We start from the raw sequence: 23,677 nt of genomic DNA, 5'->3' as shown, positions 1-23,677 counted from the left end.
TGAGTAGTTATTAAGTTTATATGACGTAACAGTTAATAACGAAGACATTGACATCCACTCATTAAAAGAAAAACAGATTCATTTTGTGTCTATTTGTTTTGCAATTGTCTTATTTCAACGAAATCCATCGCCTGAGCACTGGAGTTCAATGACTTCTTGTCACAAAAGAGAATTTTCAAAAAAATATAAGTTAAAATATGCTGAACCAGTGAAAACTAAGTAGTTTATTGTATAATATTTTACCGGTTAGTGTTTTTTAATGAAATAATCTTTCACGAAGAAAGATTATTTGATCAGCAAACTACACTATTTTAGTGGCAACTTATAATTTCATAGTTGTGACGTCAGCAGTTCTTCAAGGGATTTTTTTTATTACTTCTTTATAATTTGATTTAAGTTTGACAAAATAATTTTTGATTCTCTTGTTTTTTGTGTTCTAGCATTGTAAGCAGCTGACTAAGGAAGTTCTTCTACTTCGCCCGAAGTGGACGCGCTAGAGAGAAAACTTAAAGAAATGGAAGGGACTCACAAAATGGATGTCCAGAAGGCGGCGCTATTAGAAGCACAAAAGTCTCAGCTGGCCTGTGAGAAGGAAGATGCTTTAACGGCTTGTTGGTTTTTATTTTGCTTAAAAAATAGTTTTAACTGACACTGTACGGTCAAACCTTTCATGTTTTCACGCGATTACAGTCAATTTCCATAGCTATCTCACCTACCTGTGCAGAGGAGAGGTTTTATTTGTTTACGTTTACCAACTGACAGACAAAACAAAGTAACTTTAGCGCGTTTAACATTACAGTGCATAGTCAGATTAATCTTATTATTCTCATTTTATGTATGCTGCAGATTTAAAGTTATGTCTGATGAGGACACAAGTATGTGTCGAAAACGTTTGAGTTTATTTTTAAATATGTTATATTTCGTTGTATAATAAAGTATGCTAAATCCGCTAAAGTTACATTGTCTTGTCTGTCGATGATTCAACAAAGCAAACTCTCTACCAAAGCTTTACAAATTGGTTGAAGATTAATTAACTAATTCTCATTATCTTGTACCGGATCTTGTGGAACAAATAAGCTTACTAGTTGTTAGTTGCTACCAGGGTAGCCTACTCCTAAACCTCAAGGTCATGAAAATCTAAGATTTCTTTTAAACAAAAGTAAGCTAACTAGAATGTTCTAGAACGTTTTAATAACTTAGTTCTGTACAGTAACTAATGATGTTGCTCTGGTCAACAGAAACTATCTGCTCTTCGAGAAAGTTTTAAAAACTTGGAAAAACATCACGGAGAGGAAATGAAAAAAATGAGCAAAGATATCGCCGAGCTACGTCGCGATAAAGACAGAGCGAACGCTCAGTTCAGAGATGCGCAATCGGTGAGTGTGATGTCACAGCACTTGCTGCAACCGTGCAACAAGGATAAATTTCTTAAAATTTGTTGCACTTTTGTAGTAAGGAATCATGAAAAGGTAAATACCTCCTGACAGAAGTTAAACCATCACAATTAAAAATTTGGTTGCATGTCTTGTGATACGTATCTTCTTGTGTTTCTTCACAAATTAGAGCATTAAAAGTGAACTATAGTGAAAAAAATCTGAAAGTGCCTCGTGGCGGTAAAACACCTTTTTCTCCAACTTGTCACAATTGGGTTAGTTTAGTTCAATTTAGTTCTTCTTGCTTATGAAGATTGCTGTTACTATTTGTTGTCATTCACTTGATTGCAAGAATTCATTTATTTGAGTTGACTACTTATTGTTTGCCCATATGATATTAATGCAGTAAGCTTAACCTTGCAAATAGTGCTAAGCTCTATGTAGAGCCCAAATTCGACTTGTATTGGCTCAGTTGTATATTCTCATTTAACCCGAAACACCGGAATAACCACGTTTACTAAACCAACCCATGCGATATAATTCACAATATTAATTTAATAAACGCATTTTAGTTGAACTTTTGGAAAGAAACATTATAATGTTCAGCTTCAACTCTCTCGAAACTTAAGTGGAAGAACCAATTTATTTTGTTTTAATTAAAAAAAAATCTTTCCAATAATTCAGCAATATTCAAGAATAAAAGAAGAACTTGAATCCAACAACCAACATACGCAAGCACAACTTGACCACTGGAGGCAAAAACAATGTTTCGGCTATTTGACCTTGGTACAAGTTTCAACAACTTTACAAGGCTTACAACACATCCACAAATCAGTTTTTAAAATCTTGTTACCATCGATGAACATAAATCATGAATAATAAAACAATTTATTATCAGCTTACCAACCATCTGCACGATTTGCTTAGAATTATTGAAAACATGAAATGGATCTCAGACAAACAGTAGGACTACAGAAATGAAGGAAATCGTGAAATGTAAAACAACATGCGATTAAGTGTTGAAGTTCAGTTGGTGATGACATTACTAGTGATTGAGGTTAAAAATATTAATAATTATGAATTCTTAATTAATTAATTATTATTAATTGTTCCATAATATTGAATATTTCATGATGATGGATATTACATAAGATTTGACTAATCAAGATAAAATCTCCATGTAGCATTTCCACCTCGTCTTTATTGGGTTTAGTTGTATTCAAGATTTTCTTCAGTGTCTGTGACGTATTCGCATTCATCGATACTGCTTACGTCACCAGGCGAAAGTGACGCTTGAAGACGACAACACGGAACTTCACGCGGTTCTGGCGAAGACGAGGCTGGAGCTGGCAAAGTCGTCGGAGGAAAATGATTCAAATAAAAACCAGCTCGTCGAAAGCAGAAAGGTTGGAATTTTGTTTGATAATGTAACAAACCATTGGATGAGTAGCTGTTGAGTGTGTATGATATAACAGTTAATAACAAAGGCATTGACACCCACTCATTAAAAGAAAAAACAGATTCATATATTGTTTATTTGTTTTGCAATTGTCTTATTTTAACAAAATCCATCGATTGAACACTTGAGTTCAATGACTTCTTGTGTCGGCTGCATAGCTGAGTGGTGAGAATTGTCAAAAAAGAAAATTTTCAAAAAAATATAAGTTAAAATATGCTGAACCAGAGAGAATTAAGTAGCCTATTGTATAATATTTTACCTGTTAGTGTTTTTAATGAAATAATCTTTCACGAAGAAAGATGATTTGATCAGCAAACTACGCTATTTTAGTGACAACTTATAATTTCATAGTTGTGACGTCGGCAGTTCTTCAAGGGATTTTTTTATTGCTTCTTTATAATTTGATTCAAGTTTGAAAAAATAATTTTTGATTCTCGTGTGTTTTGTGTTCTAGCATTGTAAGCAGCTTACTAAGGAAGTTCTTCAACTTCGTCCGGAAGTGGACGCGCTGCTGGAGAGAAAACTTAAAGAAATGGAAGGGACTCACAAAATGGACGTGCAGAAGGCGGCGCTATTAGAAGCACAAACGTCTCAGCTGGCCTGTGAGATGGAAGATGCTTTAACGGTTTGTTGGTTTTTATTTTGCTTAAAAAGTAGTTTTAACTGACACTGTACGGTCAAACCTGTCATGTTTTCACGTGATTACAGGCAATTTCCATAGCTATCTCACCTACCTGTGCAAAGGAGAGGTTTTATTTGTTTACGTTTACAAACTGACAGACAAAACAAAGTAACTTTAGCGCGTTTAACATTACAGTGCATATTCAGATTAATCTTATTGTTCTCATTTTATGTATACTGCAGATTTAAAGTTATGTCTGATGAGGGCACAAGTACGTGTCGAAAACGTTTGAGTTTATTTTTAAATATGTTATATTTCGTTGTATAATAAAGTATGTTAAACCCGCTGAAGTTACATTGTTTTGTCTATCTATGATTCAACAAAGCAAACTCTCTACCAAAGCTTTGTAAATTATTTTAAGATTCATAACTAACTCGCATGAGCTTGTACCGGATCTTGTGGAACAAATAAGCCTACTAGTTGTTAGTTGCTACCAGGGTGGCCTACTCCTAAACCTCAAGGTCATGAAAATCTAAGATTTCTTTGAAACAAAAGTAAGCTAACTAGAATGTTCTAGAACGTTTTAATAACTTAGTTCTGTACAGTAACTAATGATGTTGCTCTGGTCAACAGAAACTATCTGCTCTTCGAGATAGTTTTGAAAACTTGGAAAAACATCACGGAGAGGAAATGAAAAAAATGAGCAAAGATATCGCCGAGCTACGTCACGATAAAGACAGAGCGAACGCTCAGTTCAGAGATGCGCAATCGGTGAGTGTGATGTCACAGCACTTGCTGCAACCGTGCAATAAGGATAAATTTCTTAAAATTTGTTGCACTTTTGTAGTAAGGAATCGTGAAAAGGTAAATACCTCCTGACAGAAGTTAAACCATCACAATTAAAATTTTGGTTGCATGTCTTGTGATACGTATCTTCTTGTGTTTCTTCACAAATTAGAGCATTAAAAGTGAACTAAAGTGAAAAAAATTTGAATGTGCCTCGTGGCGGTAAAACACCTTTTTCTCCAACTTGTCGCAATTGGGTTACAATGTCAACTAATAACCTGTGTCATTAGTTCTTCTTGCTTATGAAGATTGCTGTTAGCATTTGTTGTCATTCGCTTGATTGCAAGAATTCATTTATTTGAGTTGACTACTGATTGTTTGCTCATATGATATTAATGCAGTAAGCTTAACGTTGCAACTAGTGCTAAGCTTTATGTAGAGCCCAAATTCGACTTTTGGTTCAGTTGTATATGCACATTTAACCCGAAACACCGGAATAACTACGTTTACTAAACCAACCCATGCGATATAATTCACATTACAAATTTAATAAACGCATTTCAGTTGAAGTATTGGAAAGAAACATTATAATGTTCAGCTTCAACTCTCTCAAAAGAATCAATTTATTTTGTTTTAATTTAAAAAAAAATCTTTCCAATAATTCAGCAATATTCAAGAATAAAAGAGGAACTCGAATCCAACAACCAACATACACAAGCACAACTTGACCACTGGAGGCAGGCTTGTTCAAAGCTCACCTCATTGGTCGAAGAAAAGGAGCATGACATGAGCGATTGCCTCACCCAAAGGCGAGAAGCTGAGGAGAGCTTAGCTCTCGAGGAGGCGCAAAGAAGAACGTTAGAGATCCAGGCATGTCGTATAAAGAAGCAAACGATTTGATAATAGCATTGCTGTAACGTTTGGGTTAGTTACGATATCAGTTGAAGTCTTTCTCTGCCTTTGTGCTTCCCGATAGCTCAGTTGGTTAGAGAGTGACTTTGTGATAAAAGAAGCTTCAAGATCAAGCGGCGCTGGTTTGACTCTCGGAGTGTGCGCTTGAGCAACGCATTCTAAGGACTGCTCTCCATTCAGCGACATCTAATGGATAGAATAATTCCCAGACAACAACATTTGAACAATCAGAAACTTCATTCTGTCAATCACAGCGACCGGGCCTGCATCAGTGATTCAAAGCCTCTACGTCTACAAGTATGCGAAACTGCCAGGATAAAGCTCTGCAAGAAGCTTTCCCACTCCAAGGATAAAGATTCAATTATAATCAATCAATAACTCAGTTGGTTACGATCTCGACTTTAGCAACGAAGATCAATCGAAACGAAATCTCTCTTGTCTTCAGCTGAATGATGCGCAAGTTGCTGATGAGGAGCTCAACCACTTGCGTTCCGAACAAAAGCGACTCTCCCAAGAATCTGCAGAAAACCAGCAGATGATCACTGTGCTGGAGATGCAGAGGGACATTCTGGCCAAATCAGTGAGTATATTGCTAGGCGACAGTTAGTTTGGTTATTTTCTTTCCACAATGGCAAGGATTTAATTGACTGACAAAAAGCAGCGGTTGAGAACTATGTGACATGGATTAGTGGTGCGATACTGATGAGCCCAACCTCATGGGCGAAACACGTGCCTATCGCGGTCAATTCTTGCTACACTTGACTGCCGAAAAACATCAGTAAGTATTTGGCAGAATAGCAGATGACTACTTATTCTATGAACGTGCTGTTTGGAAAATTCAAAACACTGGATTATGGATTAGTTGAACCTCACATTTGGATTACTGAAGACACAATCGAACAAATTAAATCATAAAAATAAATGGTCACTCACAATGTCTCCCTCTTCTATCACCGGTTTAAATCACTATTTTACTGAGTGAAATTAAGATGATTAACTTAAAGATTTTATTCTCACTTTCTATCCGCTGTTTGAAAACTCTTGTTAGATTTGGATCCTGGGTCTAGGACACTTTTACAGTATATAGGACTACTTTTTATTGAGACTTTTAGAAGTATCCAATTACTATGTATAAACTACATCAACAAGCAAATTACTGTTTTTCAGCCGTCCAAGACTACAAGTGAAAATATTTGTCAGCCTCAAATTGAAAAGCTGCAAGCCGAACTGGCTTTGATGAAAGCAAGGCTACAACAAACAGAATCAGAACGAGACAATCTTGTCAAAAATAAAAATAAATTGGCAAGGGATACTTCGGTAAGGCCTAGTAGGCCTAAATGCAATGAAAAAATATTTTCCAAATTTTCTCACTCTAGATATTTAAGTTCAAGCTACTATTACGCAAGCTTTTTTTGAATATTTTGATGTCGAACCTGCATTGTAATAAAAGTAACTATGTGATGTAATAATAATATAATATGCAATATATAAATTTCGCCCTAACCGGTCGAGCTTCGAGGTTAAGTTTAAAAAGCTCGCTAAGCATAATTCTGCGCTAGGAAATGCTTAAAAAAGTTACTAGCCTACACTTGGATCCAACCTGTCAGGGACACTTTAAGCTTTTCCAAAGAAGCAAACTCATTACTCTGTTGCGACATCATGCGGTGCTACATTAACAGAAAGGCCATGAGTACTTTTCGATCCAGGCCTGAGATCATTTTAGAACTTTAAGGGCAAAAAATCTTTTTAGATATCCAGATATTGCCAAAACACTGCAGAACTTGCCAAAACACTGCATATTATTTTACTAATGCATTTGCATTCAGTCTATTTCGTTTCAGTGACAATTCCTGCTTTTGAAATAAAACAAAACCTCTTTTCTGAAGGATTTTACAAATAGGTTATTTTCTCACCCTGCCATCTGGTTGGAACCGGTCTAAATTATCCCGAAAACGGTTTTGTCCCAATAAACTGACTCACCATCCAGGAACTTCGTGTTATTTTCTGCCTCGCTTTCAATCACATCTCGAAAACATAAAATCATTTTCCAATATCATATCAGCATTAGCATAAAATGATTTTATTTGCAATTCTCTGTTAGGTCATGTGTAGATTCCTTTCTCATCGCATATCATTGATGCAGACTCCATTGATATTAAGTCTGTACTGGAGTCAGCATACACCAGCACTGCATTACCATTGGCGGCAGGAAGCCTTCTCTTATAAAAAAAAAAAGTAGCAGCAGAATAGTTTCAGCCTAACATCAGTTCATAACGTGCCCATAAAACAAATGTTCAAAGTGAAACGCATTTTTCAAAAGGAAAATCAACTCATAAACAAAATAAAATCCACTTAAATCCTTTTTATTAATCCTTTGTTATTTGATTCTTCCCAATATTTTATCAGGTTGAATCCCTTGGTGACGTCACCACGCTGAAAGGAGTGAACCAACTTCTTGCTGAGCAACTCACCCAAGCACGACAGGTCAGTTGGGGTAGATGGATAGTAAAACTACCTTTGTTGGGTAGCTTTTACGTTGTCACACGTTGAAACTGCAAAAATTATATGCTTATTATCTATTTTTCTAAATGTAATGAATAGACATATATCCACTGTGGCAGCTTTTGTCTTTCACATTATCTGCTTTCAAAAAGCATTCCAAATTATTGCATGTCGCTTTCTATTAATATTAAATCTTCAGCAATCACGCCCTTCATTGTGACGTAACACCAAACTTCTTCTACAACTGCCTCGCCTGAACCAGGCGTCGACGGGCTCGGATACTTTTGTCTAAAGCACAGAAGGTTATGCTCCAAAGTCTAAATAAACGTTTCAACGACGAGTTTTGCATTTTCGCTTTTGGCTTCATATCATCAATCATCGCATCAACCTTAAACTATGGAAGTTATAAACACACTTTTTCCTTGCATTTAAATATTGAATTACTGTTGACACCAAGTTTAATTTATGTATGCGTCATTTGATTTAATTATGTTAGGAAGTGGAAACCTTACAAAGTCTCTTGGAAGAAAAGTCGAGAGCGTATGAGAGAGAAGTGAGAGAATTAAGCAGAGAGAAGCAACAGCTTGATTTAAGATTGGCCAGCATGTCTGATCAACTGAACGCGTTACAAAGCGATCAATCGCGAAGAACAAGTGACAACAATTCGGAATTGAAAGGCATAAAAGGTAAAAGCTAAACTGTTCAACACACAACAAAGTCGAATATCTTACAATACAAGCATAATCGATGTAACCTAAAAATTTCAAAGGAAAATATGACCTGTAATTTTAGATCACAATTTTTCTTCTTACTCAAAGACATTATTCTTACTAGTTTTAAATAATTGTCTATCTTCAGCTGAAATGGTATGGATGGAACAAGATCTTAAGGAAAAGAATCAAGAAGTTTCAGTTTTAAAAGGAGAGTGTGCTGTCCTGGAAAATGGGAAAAAACGAGCAGAAGAGCGAATTAAAGTCCTTGAGGAGCTCTTAGAAGAGATGAAAAATGCAACAGCTAACAAGTAAGATTGATGTGCATTAAACTTCTCTATGTATTTTGTAATTTTCATATATTTTTGAGTAGCTCATTGCTTGGCCCCTTCCAAGTTAAACTGTTCAATATGAAGATCATGCCTCGTTTAGATAATTCCTCGCAATAAGAAATGCACAACACAACAGTTATGTGGAGAAATTAAATTACAAGTATGCCAAAACTTTATTATTCTTAAGTTGTTTTATTTAAACTTAACAATCAGCAGTTGTAGCTTACATCAGCTCAGTGGCCGAGTGGTTATTGCCTTCGGCGGTAGTGGCCTACTGGTAGGCCTGAAATCGATTCCAGGTCCGGTCATACCAAAAACTTTTTAAAAAAATGGTACATATTGTGTTCTTTCTTGCATAACGCAGTAAGAATAAATGAGTAATAATGAAATTTTGTTAACGTTGCACTTGTTAGATTGGATAATTTTTTCTTGATTTTGTTGAAAGCAAGTGAGATTTTTGTGATTTGTTGAACCGCATTCATCATTTCAAACAAAACTGCATTGTTACTAAGACGCTATTTTGGTGATAAATTTTTTGTAGAATTTAATAGTTTATATGTATCATCGATACTTTTTGATAAGAAAATCAACTCTCAAAGCAGATCACCAGAGAAAAAGCAAGATGAAAAATCCAGAGCCGATCTTCGAATCAAAGCCGTAAAGTTGGAAGCTACAGAAGCGGAGAACGCGGTCCTCCAGATGCAACTTGTTGAGCTAGAATCGCTGAAGACATCTCACAGCACAATGATAGGAGCGCTGAAGAAACAACTGGAACGAAATGGAACAGTAAGTTTTGCGCTTTTCAATCGTCTTCTTTCGTTTGAGACAGGATTATTTAAATTTCATGGCAGGTAATGGAATACCAGGTGAGTGTAGCTTCATCCAGTGTTGCTATACCATGCATTCCATTTGATGCCTTGTAAATGGGATATTTAAGAATGACATGGTCAGAAGTTTATTCCGCCAGGTCGATGAAAGACAGACCAGACCCCACTTTTATGTATTGGAATGGCAGCGGCCGACTCCTGTTTTCATTCTGTGAAGCTTGACCCAAGTCGCCCAGGCCACGTCCATACCATGGGGGCGCGCCACCGGATGAAGTATGAAGCTATGGAGTTTGGTATTGGTGGCGCACCATGTTGTGTTCCCAGTGTCTTCCATACAATGTGCTGGACTGGTGGCATGATCACTGAATGGTTGTAATAATTCAAGGGCAGCTGGTACAAAGGGCCGTCTTGATTTTAATCGCCAGGAAAATTCCTGAGGCGAGACGCTGAGTTTGGCGTAGAGCAAGTGATCAGGATCTTCTGTCCGGTGATCCAGGTGTATAATGGCTTCCTTTCTGCGGTGGATGGATGGATGGTCATTTTATTTTTGTTTGGATGCGAAACGCCGAAACGTACAACAAAAACGTACAGTGTGCATCCAATGAGAGAGTGCAAAAGACCGTAGCCCTGAAGGCGTAGGAGGTCGTCGAGTCTGCACTCTCTCATTCAAATAGTTATACGAAAGAAAGTATTGCGTTTTTAAATACTGTAGAACAGCGTTTCTTAACCTTTTCTGACTCTAGCACCCCTGTAAACAGGCGTGAACAGTCTAGCACCCCCTAACTATCGTTGACATACGACTACTATAGTGCCGACAAAAGTTTACTAGAGGCCGAAATTTTGACATGCCTTCAGATAGCTGGCAATATATTTTGTAATGAAGTGAATTGAAGTCTCTTGTTTAACAAACTGTGCAGTTGTTTTAACGAATTTGATTCAGGATTTGGTATTTTACTTTCATTCACCAACAGAAATTCAATTATAACCATATGCAAGCGAATCAACTCTCTTAAAACAACAGCACAGTTTGTTAGGCGACAAAAAATACAAAATATACCGCCAGTGATCAAAAAGCATGGCAACATTTCAGCGCCGCCATTAAACTTTGGCCTACACTATTGAAAGGAAAGCCATGTACAAATTGATCATTTTGTTTATTCTTCAAAACTACTGTTGTCATTGGTGATAAAAGAAGTAGGAAAACCAGAGAATAGTGAAATAACATGGGCAAACTTTAGCATACTTAAGTTACTCAGCTGGGTAACTAGTTACACATGAATCAATGTGATTTCTGTTGTTGCTTATATGTGACCAATGTCTCTATTCGAGGCTTCGTGTTGGTCAAAGCCACTCTCATATCGTGGAGCAACCCATGTTGAAGGCGGTTCCGGCCAATTGTTTTGATTTGGTGCATGGTGGAGAACGCCTTTTCACACAGGCAGGTAGTCGGAAATGGAACGATCAATTCCAATGCTGCCCGTGCCAATGCAGGATATGCTGTCAACTGATTACACCAGAAATCAGCAAGCGGAAGGACGAAATTTTGTCCGACAACTCTGATTCACCTGGATGTCAATCAGCTCCTCTTTTAATATATTATCATCACTCGCATGGAATGTCCCTCGCAAGACTTACGTGGGTCCGACTTAACCGCCTACGAACCGGCGTCGGTCGCTTTCGTTCAGACATGTGCAGATGGGGCCTGGTTCCCTCACCGGGATGCGGGTGTGGTGCCACAGACCAGACAGTAGACCATGTCGTCCATGACTGCCCAATCCATCAACCACCACATGGAACGCTTGGACTGAAGGCCCTGGATGATGAGAGTCGAGTGGCTGATGACCTCATGCCCAAACATATAGTCCGGAAGAAAGCTCATACGACGAAGAAGATCACTCATGTCTGCCAAGAAGGGCTGCTGTATCCACTCTGGATAGTGGATATGAGTGATTTGTGGGAACGTATTTTGCCATGGTGGTTTCTAGAAGCGAGAGGTGAGCAACAATATTACAACAAAGCACCCACCAGTCGCACAAACTAGTCAGGATCAATTTGCGTACTTGACTGGTAGATGACTAGTGACTACAATAACAGCAAATCATGTAGGCTACTTCGAAACAGCAACCATTGATATGACAACTGCTGATACTGGCAGAAAGACAAAAAAATGCAGAAAAGTAAAATGGCATTTTTGATATTATACTGCATGCATTTAGCACCCCCTACAGACTATTCCAGCACCCCCAAGGGGTGCTAGCACCCCCGGTTAAGAAACGCTGCTGTAGAAGGTAGCCATTATATGGTGGTAGCCATTATATGGCTTCTCAATGCAGCAAAGAGATCAAACCTTTCTTAAGTTTTTGTGGAGCAGTCTACTGTACAAAAAGATTTGTTTGATCCATTATGTGAACAATAAAATTACTTTCAAGTTTTAAGACATCTTTTACATTTGATAAAGATTCCAAAGTTAAGTGTAATATATGTAATATATTCTGCCATAAATTTTTCTTTAGAGTTCCGGTGACAGCGACAGTTCCGGGTCGGGAAACTCTCTTATTGCGGCTACGAAGGAAATTAAATCATTGAAGCGTGACTTACAACGAGCTATCGAAGGTGATTTGTGATGGATCGATGTTGCGAACAAGCATCCTTCGTTACTTTCAACATTATAATGTGTTTGTACAAAATGGAATGTCTTTTATGTTGTTGACATGTTGGTCAACGTTTCTTCTTCATCGCTACTGTATCATTTCTTCAGCTTCACTGGAACAATTTATTTTGGCACCGATGGGGTCACATGGTGACGCATTGATTACAATGCTGCATAGTGTGGACGGTTTCCATACGCGCATAACTGCACATGGTATTCCGCCTTTGTTTGAAAGTTAGACTGGGTTGAATATTATTGGAGTAAATAATCTACAGTGATCGAGCAATTGAGCAAATGATTCAATATTGCTTAGAAATTGGAATTAAAGAAAAACATATCAGTGATCTGAAGAAGAAATTCGTCGATAGTCAGCGACTCGAACAGAAAGCTCGACAGGAAAGAGATGAATTGCAAGGGAAAGCAATCATCATGGAGTCATTGTAAGTAACAAAGTCCGAGTGAAATAAATTGAAGAGATTTTTCAATAAAAAGCATTGAGCAAATTATATGGCACGTTCCTGTTGTTCAAATATTGGTTTACAAATTACGCCACTTGTCTTTTATCGCTTTAAAAAACATGGAAATGTGTGAAAGACTTTAGTGATGATAGAAGCTGAAGATAAATCCGGATCAGCTGTAAGCATAAGGTTTTTACGTTGCCGTCAAAGTTTCATCAGATTTTTGACAGAACTTTGTTTTCTAGAAACGATTCCAGCCAAGATTTATTAAAGGAGCTTGATGAGATGCGAGAGGAAAAGTTCAACCTTGAAAAGCAGCTCAGCAGCTTCCTAACGACCAAGACAAGTCAAACTCCACCGGCTACCCTTTCGTTGCCTGAAGATCTTGACAGGTAATCTGGCAACACTGTACTAATATATGCTTTAATTTTGGTTGATTAAAACTGTGATAAACCGCATCCTTAATTCTTCAGGAATACGTTACTGCTGCAGCTATTTTCACAGAAAAATATCTCTAAGTTATAGAAATTCTTCTTTGTTGTAAGCACAAAATTGAGTGCTGTTACACCCCTAACATAATTATGCTTGTTCAACGAATTACACAATCGGCATATTTTGTAGCTGGAAACAGAAATTTTCTTTAGAAAGTATGGTAGTTCACTTTACTAGCATGCTCTTATGAGCAAGTATAGCATGAGATGGAAAATTATAAATTTTAAACATAACCCACAGAATGTTTTACAGAGATCTGGAAAACCAGTAGGCCTACCGCACAGTATGTGAACGAAACAAATGGCTGGAAACAAGGATTGCAACTTTACAACGCGAAATCGAGCTCATCCGAGACCAGAACACATTGTTGCAGGAACAACGGAACAATGCGGAGCGCGAAGCCGCTAAGCTGCAGGATGAACTGAAGGTTCTGAAAGAATATAACTTACCGCAGCAAAAAAAAAGTCTTTGTATGATATGAAAATAATTTAGTGTAACCAATGCAGACATTACGTCATCGCGCCTTGCTACTCCGATGACATCGGAAACCCATAGAAGGCGCAGAGAGGGCTTTTGCTTCCAAGCAACTGCAGTCAATCCCGTGTGATCAATTTGATTGCTACAGTATATTATAAAAGAACACAAATTTATCTTAAAGTTTCATTGAAGTGCCACTGATATAACTAGGGCTAGTATCAAACCAAGGTCAACCGATTCTGAAGTGTCACTGATATAACTAGAGCTAGTATCAAACCAAGGTCAACCGGTTCTGAAGTGTCACTGATATAACTAGAGCTAGTACCAAACCAAGGTCAACCGATTCTGAAGTGTCACTGATATAACTAGAGCTAGTATCAAACCAAGGTCAACCGATTCTGAAGTGTCACTGATATAACTAGAGCTAGTATCAAACCAAGGTCAACCGCTTCTGAAGTGTCACTGATATAACTAGGGCTAGTATCAAACCAAGGTCAACCGATTCTGAAGTGTCACTGATATAACTAGAGCTAGTATCAAACCAAGGTCAACCGCTTCTGAAGTGTCACTGATATAACTAGAGCTAAACAAAGACTTTTGTGACATATCTATGTTATTTTAATTATTTCTGTTTTGCGACTAAGATCGATTCATGGAGACGCATTATAATTATTTCTCAACATTACATTATGATTAGGATCTACGGATGACGTCAAAGGGCACGCGACGTCAGGGCGAAGTAGAACAGATTCATCTTCAGCACAGCAACGCGGAGAAGATGCAAAAAGTAAGATTCGTTCTAGAAACTGATAACAATTGTGACGTAGCCTAATTACCATATTTCACTTACAGTGCAATATAAATTGCATGAGCGTTTACCCAATAGCTCCGATCATTAGCCCACCTGATCCGGTTATTTAGTTACTTACAGTAGGGGAAGGTGACCATAGTTGTGCAATTTTTAACATTTTAATCAAAAACTGAAGCATGAGTAAAGTTAGCAAACAAACGTTATGATGTGGTTATAGTACAAGCATTTACCAACAAAAAACACTACAAAAATCAAGTTTTACAGATAAACTGGCAGGTGCTTTTGACGTTTTAAAACGGTGACTAAAATTGCACAACTATGGTCATGGGTGTCCATAGTTGTCCACTCTGATTCCTTACTTGTGCTAATTGTGCAACGTTTTTGTGCATTAACTTTAATATTGCAGTAGAACGGAGTGCAGGCAATACAAGCTCTATGAAGCCCAAGCTCTACAAATAAGCTCACTTTCTTAGAGAACCAACATCTATTCAAAATGACAACTTATCTGATATCTCAAAAACCAGGGAAAAATGCAACAAACTAACATTTACCGCAACAGCTCGCAAACAGTACGTAGGCCTACGCAGTGATGTACGCGCATACAAAAAATATTGACGCCGTCAGCGTAAACGCAAACGTTCGAAAAAACATACGCCGTATGCGTCAACGCAACTTGTAAAAAAAAGTTGGCGGCGTCAACGTCAGCGCATACACCAGCGTCAACTAATTTTGTTTGCTCTGTGCCAAACATTCACACAGTATAAACCACTCGAAACAAACAAGTTTTATTTTGAATTTCCACGAAGAAACACAGGCATCTGAAAGTGTTCATCTGACATTTTGCTGTGTTTTGGTTCCAATATGTCTTTGCCCATTGAAAACATTCTTTCAACTGCAGCGCTGGAAGGTATTGGCGTGTTGTAGAAAAAAAAATACATTAAAAAGTATGCGTTGACGCTATGCGCTAAAAAACCGCGAAAACTTTACGGCGCAGCCTCAAGCGCAAACTATCCAAAAAAATGTGGCCGCAAGCGTTAGCGCAAACAAAAAGTCTACGCCGCAAGTATGCGGCGTAGAATTTGCGGTGTATACGTACATCTCTGGGCGTACGAGAAATGTGTTACCTATTAGAAATTAGCACATTACTGAGAGGCATCACATGAGGGGTGTCATGCTTGATTAACCATGCATGAAATGGCGGGAAATGGCACATGCAAAACTATAGTCACCTTCCCCTACAGCAGTGGGCGATTGTGCTGGAAAACTGCTTATATGTTTAATCTATTCTTCCTGAAGCCAACGGGTTTATGTTGAGAAACTAATTCAAACTAAACAGTAATTTATCTCTGCTTAATCGTTTAAATTAAACTTAACTTCCATTAGATATTCTGTTTTCTATTTTCTTAAATTTACTTCCTCTATATCATTGACACACATAAATGACCATTATAAAATGACTCTTTTAACCACGCTTTGGTATGAGGCTATGACGTCGTAAAAAGTCCTCAAAGTAGCGAAATCGTGTTGTGTTCCATTGTGAGTGGTATACCCATGCTTACACCTGGTGGTTGAAGATTTAGATGTAGTAAACGGGAAGCCAATGTTCGTGTCCATCTTCAGGCATGCCTTGTGTTCAGCCAAAGACACAGCTGCATGCTCTTGAGCAATGTCAATCCAAGGCTCTTTTGAGCGCCGTACCAGAGCTATCGCCACTCTGTTGTGCACCCGACGAGCGACGACCAGGCGTGATAATATTGCAAACTTGTATTGATGTAGCCTACTTTTACAGATTTTAGATCTCGAACGCGAATTGTCTGAAAAGAAGCAATTGATTCGTGCTATGACAAAAGAAATTGAAAGTTTGCATAGGAAGGCAGATAAAGGAAAGATTTCCTCGTTCATGAAGAAGCTGAGACGAAGCAGCGATTCGGGAAGGTTGACAAAATTACAGTTTATTTAATTTTTATATCACTATTGTGTCACTGTAAGTAGCTACATATCATAGAAAAGAACAAAATGTAGGAAGAGACGATAAAGCTGGAAAAGCTATATAGGCTATCATGGATTTTACAACGTTACAAGGTTTCTTCATCGAAATATAAGTACGCGGTATACATTATATCTTTACAAAAACTAGCATTACGTTTAATTGCAGATTCTTGTGTAATAGTAAAGCAAAATCTTCAAATCATGAATGTACTCGCTACAGCGTTTCGTTAAATTTTGTTTGAACTTTTTCTGAGTAAAATGTTATAAGTGTGCCATAACTTTATTATTGTGTCATAGGCTTCTATAGGCTACAATATTTCGTGACCAATCTTCAATTTGTTTGACGGCTATAAATTTTTCCCATTTTCAGTCACATTTTTGAGAAAAAGGCCAGCCTGAGCAAAAGTTTCGATGTCAATGACACAATGAACGAAAGATCTGGGTTCGATTCCCCACCAAGCACTCTTGACCCAGGATATTCCACCCTGTCACTACCTCAAACAAAGCCTAAAAGATCAAGTTCATTGTCACCTAAAAGCAGGTTTGCATCATTCAGAATGAACCATTATAATTCAGCATAGCCTACACTTCTTCCATACCACATTCAGTATGACACTGAATTGTGATAAAGTCAACTATAACACAACAGAAAAACTACGCTACTCAATGATATTTTTGATGCTAAGTAAGTAACGAATGTCTAAACTTAAAAATTCATTTTATTGAGTCAAATAGATAATTTATTCGACTTAGTATACAATCGTACTATGCGGTTGATGGTAAAACAAGTCTGAGAAGATTTAAGTTTTTGCCGTATGTCAGCAATCACAAATCTCAACGGTATATCCTTTTACTTCTAGATCATCTTCCGGAGGAATCCCAAAAGTTTCACGAAGCTCCTCAAAGTCCCAAAAGTCTAATAACGTCCTTATGATGCCTCTCTCTCTCCTACGCTCACGTACGTCACCGCGATTGATGACGTCACTGACCCATACACTCCATCGACGGGGAAGCGTTCGCGGTCCCGGGACGATCAGTTGTCTCCTACACGAGTCAGCTTCGATGATAACTCGGACCACGACTTGCACACCCCATCATCGAGAGGGAGATCAAGAAGTGAAGGATCATCTCCTAGACGAGGAACTGATGACGATCACGACGGTGCGTTCTTTGCGGAAGATTATCTTCCTGAAGGTCACCATCAAGCTTCCATCAGATCTCCAATAGAAAGGTTCAAACAATTTTAAACTTTTTCGTTTGCAACAAAATTGTATGCGCATGACATGAATGACCTGAAGTTACCTTTCGCCAGTTGCTCAATAATGTTCTAACTTTGTAAAAGTACAAACAAACTACAACATCACGCAACAATGTAAGCGACATCTGGCCAAACATGTTTAGGAAAGCTGGCTAATAGATGAAATTTAGTAACAAAACTACAAGTTTCTTAATAGTACCGTACGTTACTTACAAACTGATAGCCTATATGTATTTTCTAACTTTAGCTTATAGTTTAGTAAATATGTTTACACCAAACATATTTACTACAATACAAACAACCTTAGCAGTCTGTTTCAATTTTTTTGAAATCAGATCTTTTAAAAATCTCAACAAGATTGAAACAGATTGTTGCGTTGTTTTCTCAAAATGGTAGCTAGGCCTAAACTTGCTTACTAAACAATCATTGAGCGACGAGCTGTGTCCAATCTGTTGGGCTTCATCGTGAAGTGGCCACTCGATCTCTCGGTCGACAGGAATTGGAGCCCAACCATCTTTTAAGATCTCTGCTCCCCCAAGAGAGCACCCTCGTTGACTGAAATCAAGATACCCATTCGTGGCAGCCGCTCAACTTCTAATCAACGAAGCTGATGAACAAAACATCTTTACGGCTAATTGGGCGGACCATAAATGGAACTCTCAATGGAAGTCAAACACCAGACTCCATTCGTTCATTCCCCACGCCAACACCCGTCTCATCGGTCTGACACTACAAAGACAGGCGAGGGTGCGTCTCAATCGTCTCCGTAAGGGAGTCGGGCTTTTCCACTCAACCATGCACTAATGGGAAATGGCTTTTTTCTCTACTTGTGAATGTGGTGCTGAGGAACAGACCACATCAACGATTGCACCATCTTCAAGCCGCCTAATGGAGTGGTGGGTCTACATGTCTTGAATGATGAAATGAAAGATTGGCTGCTTTCTGGTAGCATTCCAGCTTAGTCGGAAACATCGTGAATCTGGGGTGGTAAAAGGATAAACCCTCGGCCCCAGAGGTTCACACGATGACAACGACGAGCACTATTTTGTCCTGTTAACAGCATTTATTGTAGCCTGTAAATGTACTTATATAGTTATTATACAGTGTTTTATTTTTGTTTCTACGTAGTCTACCTGACTGAAACGTTCTTTGACGTTACAAATAAACTAAATGAAATGTATTTTCCACGTTTAGAATTTCCAAAGCTCCTTCTCCTGACGACCATGAGCCCCATCCTGAGGAGTTAGGAAACTTAACTACTCCCACTTCAAGCCCATCTCTCCCCTCCCCATCTTCAGCAGGGTAACACTTTTAAAGAAATTATTACTACTTTTGCTTTTTAAGCATTATTCAAACCGGAAGAGTCGATTAGATTGCAAAACAGCGGTATCCATCCACCATATAATACAAAACTTAGCATTGGAAATATCCCACATTAGCAACGATGATGGTTATGTGCAAAACCGTATATTTGGAGATACCATTCTTGATTTTACAAGTATTTATTATTCGATGTCGATGGCTATCCCTCGTCTTCGAGGGTGATGGTCTTCGCAGTAAAAATACTAACGATGAATTCTTAAATGACCATATTTGGTTGGTTGATGTTTGAATCTTTATCTTTGACTGACAAAGCCTCGATAGGTTATTCCTGGTAGTTTCGCATACTTGTAGAGGCTTTTAACGCAGAGCCGGTTACCGAGATTGACAGAGTGAAGTTTCCGATTGTTGAAGTGTTGTTGCCAGGAAATTATTCCATCCATTAGGTGCCGCTGAATGGAGAGCAGTCGTTACAATGAGTTGCTCAAACGCACACCCCGATAGTCGTACCAGCGCCGCTTGATCTTGAAGCTTCTTCGGTCACGAAGTCACGCGCTAATCAATTGAGCTATCGGGGTGGACTACGTTCAAAGCGGCCTATCTTAGTATTAGAGCTAGTATTCTTGAATTCAAAAAATGATTACTAACTTATTGCCTTTATAAAACTCCGCAGAAGACGAGGTTTGCCAACATTAATAGTTCGGTCGAGCGAAGACTCCGATGATTTAGAAGAACAATCTTCAATGTCAGGGTCAGAAGACAAAGCGACGTTTAGCCAAAATCCGAGCGGCTATCCCCGGCCAATGCGTGCAGTCGCCCCCGAAGAAAGCAGTTTTTCATCGGAACCATCCTTTGAAAGCAGTTCGCATCCACAGCGGCCACGCTCTCAACCAACCTTCAAAGAAATGGACACTACTTTAGCTGCTCATTCGAGCAAGAAAAAACGGTCAAGTCTGGTATAGGCATAAAATCGTGATACCATGGTAGATAAAATCTTGATTCCATATATACAACGAGACTGTTCGTCAAAAATATAATGACGTTTTTTTTTTGCGTTCTTCCTCTTATAGCTGACAGGCTAAGCTTCCACAAGACGTTGAAAACAGTTTTTTTTTTCTTGCTTATTGTTTTCAAAATCTTGTGGCAACCTAACGTAAAATCACGAAAGAAAAGTGAAGATTTTTGTGCAGCAATTTCACAGTGATATCATTGTAGCCTATCAGATGATTAATTATTTCTATTGCTGCAGTATTGCTAGTCTAGTTATGAAAGCAGTGTAGCTCCAATGTATGCGAAATCGTTGTTTTCTGAATAACTTGCCACCTATTTGTTCAGTTGGCATCGAGCCCACACATCGAGCGACTGTTTCATATGGTGATCATTAGAATGACTTTGAAGTTTGTTTTATTAATTGAAAGCCTCGATCTTTTAATAGCGATGGAAGGTTCGAGCTTGTTGCTGACCGAAGCTTCACCAGATTCGAGTTGGTAGCTGACCTCACAGTGACGTCACAATGCAACCACTACAATAATAGAATGTACGAAAGTAACATGCAAGGATAGGTTAACGATTGTTTACTTAATCGGACTCCCACAGAAAGCTACAAGTGAAAAAGAACTAATTTACTCTGATCAACATCAGAAAATACATTATTACCTATAATTACCTATAATAGCCTACCTATAAGAAAAAATACATTATTACAAGAAATGCTAAAGAATCATATAGTAGGCTATCACAGCAAAAATATGGTCAAATCTAAACATTTGAGAAACTGCCTCGCTCAAACAAAATGATAACTGAAAATTACACAGCACAACTGGTCAAGTATTTCAGAGGTAAAATTAATTGATTGTTCAGACAAGGACTCAGGCAGATTACGCAAGAAAGACAGAAGCACAAGAGATAGTGGCACAAATCCAAAGTAATGCGAAAAGCACAAGGCATGACAATTCAATCAAAAAACTGTTAAAAGGTAAGAAGCTCCGCAAGCAAATAATTATGTAATAATGTTATGTACAGTATTTATGTTATGTAATTATGTATTATTATGTAATGTATTTTTTCTTATAGGCTTGAAAAGGGCTATATGACTAGCCGAAAACGTTCGCTTGTTGTTTTTTGTTTTTATAATGTTAAATGTAGTGTTGTTGCTGAGTTATGTCTGTTTATGGTTTAAAAGAGTTACCTCTCTACCCAAATTGTGTTGGATATACAAACACCATTTATGGTGCTAAAGAAACTTCGTTTGTTGGGCTAACTTTCCCCCAAGTTTAGTCTGTTTGATGTCACTGGTTATTAGTTCAGACTCATTCGAACATACATCTCCGGTTTGTATCAACTAACCTTCCAAGAAGGTTAGTTGATACACCTATGAGGTTAGTTGATACATGGAACTTTTAGTTGATACGATCAAAATACGCCTCAATTATACTGAGAATATAATATATTTTTTAGGCTACTTTTGAAATTTATACTCAAACTACTGTAGTGTAGATAGTAGAACCATATTGCCAAGTCAGGGTTAACCAAAATCCATGACAGTGCTGCAGTCTTATAGTGTTATCTAGTGTAAAATGTGATAAAGATATTTTACATCCGGATGTTCTTCCTAACGCCAACCTGTTATACAGATTTGGAAATTGACTTAATTGTCAATTCACATGACAGCCAGGGTTTACGTAGGCCTACAACGTACAGTAAGAGAGTCTTCAGTTGATCTGTAGCATCCAGTGGCGTAGCCAAGGGGGGGGGGAGGTTTGGGGAGTTACAACCCCCTTTGGCACTCGTGTGACGTCACGATATTGAGAATGATGCTTTCAGTCTCTATGTCTCTAAAACAAAGTTTGCCTAATAATAAACGAAACTGCATAAAAAGAGCGAATTTTGCCAATACCAAACATTCAAATATCTCAGCCAGGAATTAACAAGAAAACATAGAGACAGCTTTATTACCAAAAAATGCCCAAGAAAACATGATCTTACTTTTTTGCTATGCCACCGGACAGCACCATTTTACAGGAATATTTATACCCACATCTTTGTTGAAAATGCTCTCAAAATGCACCAAATTCAAAGTAATTTTTTCAAATTTTCTGGGGGAGCCCCCCAGACCCCCGCCGCTGGGTGTCGCCTTTGGCGAAGACGCCGTCGGGCTTCGCCCGCCGGCCGTCAAAACCCCCTCTTTTCAAAATTCCTGGCTACGCTACTGCATCGATCAGTTTTTATTTTATAAAACTGAGACATGTTGTCAAAGAGGCCTTGTTAATTCTGTGATATTGTCAAGTTCACAGGTTCTGCAGCTTCATTTACACACAGCTCAAAAGTTCAACAACTAATTCCAAACCAATTTACAGAGTTCACATGTAGGCCTATTTTACCTGAAAATATGGTTGAAATATTGCAGGTTACTGAATGTATGAATGCAGGTTAGTTAATACAGTGTATCAACTAGCCTGGGCTAAAATGTATCAACTAACCTTTTCCTTACTTTTATCAAAAATGTGTCTGCCATTAATCTAACTAAGTCGGTTAAAATGATTTGATTTATGCAATGATACTATACACCTATATACTGCCTGTTGCCAATAAGTTAATCTTTTACCGTTTTTCAAACACTCAAAAATTAACTGAATTGTAAATTTGAAAAAATTTACAAAAAAACTCAATTTTTGAACATTTTGCATTATTTTACAAACTTGAAATTGGATAACAGCGAAATCATCATGTCACCACTCAATCATTATTCTTCACCAGTTGGTGGCGGTATTTGTACAAAATCCGTTTTCTGGAATCCGTTTTTGGTGGTGTACCAACTAACCTTCTGTATCAACTAACCTGCCCTTGCCCTACTGTGCATGCTATCGCACTCCGTGTGAGTTTGACCAGCCACGAGGCACTTCTGAGTAATAGTGATGCCATGCTTCCATGCAAGGGCACAGTAGACACTAGAGACATTAGAGTTTCTATTTTTATATCCACACCCATCACTCCAAATAACTATCTCCTCCAGACCGGGCATAGCATCTTTTCACATATAAACTAGGTGGACAATTGCCCACCTAGTCCCTTTGCTTGCCCCCCTAGCTCTTTCATTGCCCCCCTAGTTTGAAACTAGGTGGGCAATTTTTAAGACTTAATTTTTGTTTAAGTTAGATCCAAATTAAAGAATGAACAGCTAAATGGAAAGCTTCAGCGCCTACATTTAGAACTTATGAACCTACCTTTGACCTTACTTATAATATCATTAATGTTCCATTCAAGCAGATTAATGAGCAATTTGTGTTGTGAGTACCTCAAATTTTGTGTGGGATTCTAAATGTCTGATGAATTACCGAAGTTTGTTTCCTGATTTTCATCAAAATAAAATACCAGCTCTGTTTATTATGTCTCGAGCTTTATTGCGAACGTTGTTGGTACGAAGCACTTCAGTAACAGAATGAATGCGTGCACAAAATGGCGGTAACGGATTAGCTCAAGTAATCGTAGAATAGAAAAAGGCGAAGTGACTGATCTCAAGACAGATACTGCGTTGCGCAATGATATGACGTCATCAACATCCCCCTTTCAATGAAAGGCGTTATGAATAGGATTGCAGGTTTACTACAGTATGAAGGAGAGATCATTTGGGGGTTAGGTTACATAATACAAAACGTATGGTAACACATATGATTACGATATACACACAATGCAAAACGTA

General features: G+C 38.1%; 1 protein-coding gene and 1 pseudogene across 2 annotated transcripts in view; both read left to right on the top strand.

The window, feature by feature from the left end:
• LOC145773936 (uncharacterized) overlaps positions 1-20,617 on the top strand; it is a 32,062-nt pseudogene extending 11,445 nt beyond the window's left edge. The window contains exons 11-30 of the transcript XR_014290011.1: positions 2,654-2,779; positions 3,287-3,457; positions 4,088-4,225; positions 4,907-5,110; positions 5,598-5,732; positions 6,320-6,488; positions 7,572-7,636; positions 8,151-8,340; positions 8,513-8,675; positions 9,299-9,482; positions 12,037-12,136; positions 12,487-12,613; positions 12,877-13,023; positions 13,376-13,550; positions 14,298-14,387; positions 16,201-16,346; positions 16,771-16,941; positions 17,261-17,591; positions 18,852-18,960; positions 19,652-20,617. The product of XR_014290011.1 is annotated as an uncharacterized LOC145773936 (transcript). The remainder of the gene's footprint in view (positions 1-2,653; positions 2,780-3,286; positions 3,458-4,087; positions 4,226-4,906; positions 5,111-5,597; positions 5,733-6,319; positions 6,489-7,571; positions 7,637-8,150; positions 8,341-8,512; positions 8,676-9,298; positions 9,483-12,036; positions 12,137-12,486; positions 12,614-12,876; positions 13,024-13,375; positions 13,551-14,297; positions 14,388-16,200; positions 16,347-16,770; positions 16,942-17,260; positions 17,592-18,851; positions 18,961-19,651) is intronic.
• On the top strand, positions 500-2,252 carry LOC145777203 (uncharacterized). Its single transcript, XM_082588528.1, has 3 exons — positions 500-607; positions 1,239-1,376; positions 2,058-2,252. The coding sequence occupies exons 1-3, from the start codon at positions 515-517 to the stop codon at positions 2,250-2,252; spliced, it is 426 nt and encodes a 141-aa protein (XP_082444654.1). The 5' UTR covers positions 500-514.
• Positions 20,618-23,677: the final 3,060 nt, after the last annotated feature.

Source organism: Aplidium turbinatum, chromosome 1 (assembly GCF_918807975.1).
Source record: "Aplidium turbinatum chromosome 1, kaAplTurb1.1, whole genome shotgun sequence".
Classification (NCBI taxonomy): Eukaryota; Metazoa; Chordata; class Ascidiacea; order Aplousobranchia; family Polyclinidae; genus Aplidium; species Aplidium turbinatum.
The sequence above is the reverse complement of the archived record's forward strand: the minus strand, read 5'-3'. Positions and strand labels throughout refer to the sequence as shown.

Excerpts from the sequence above, each read along its gene's own strand:
- LOC145777203 (XM_082588528.1), top strand. The coding sequence starts at position 515 with ATGGAAGGGACTCACAAAATGGATGTCCAGAAGGCGGCGCTATTAGAA. Across the intron at positions 608-1,238 it reads AGAAGGAAGATGCTTTAACG|AAACTATCTGCTCTTCGAGA; the intron begins GCTTGTTGGTTT and ends TCTGGTCAACAG. Across the intron at positions 1,377-2,057 it reads AGTTCAGAGATGCGCAATCG|CAATATTCAAGAATAAAAGA; the intron begins GTGAGTGTGATG and ends CCAATAATTCAG.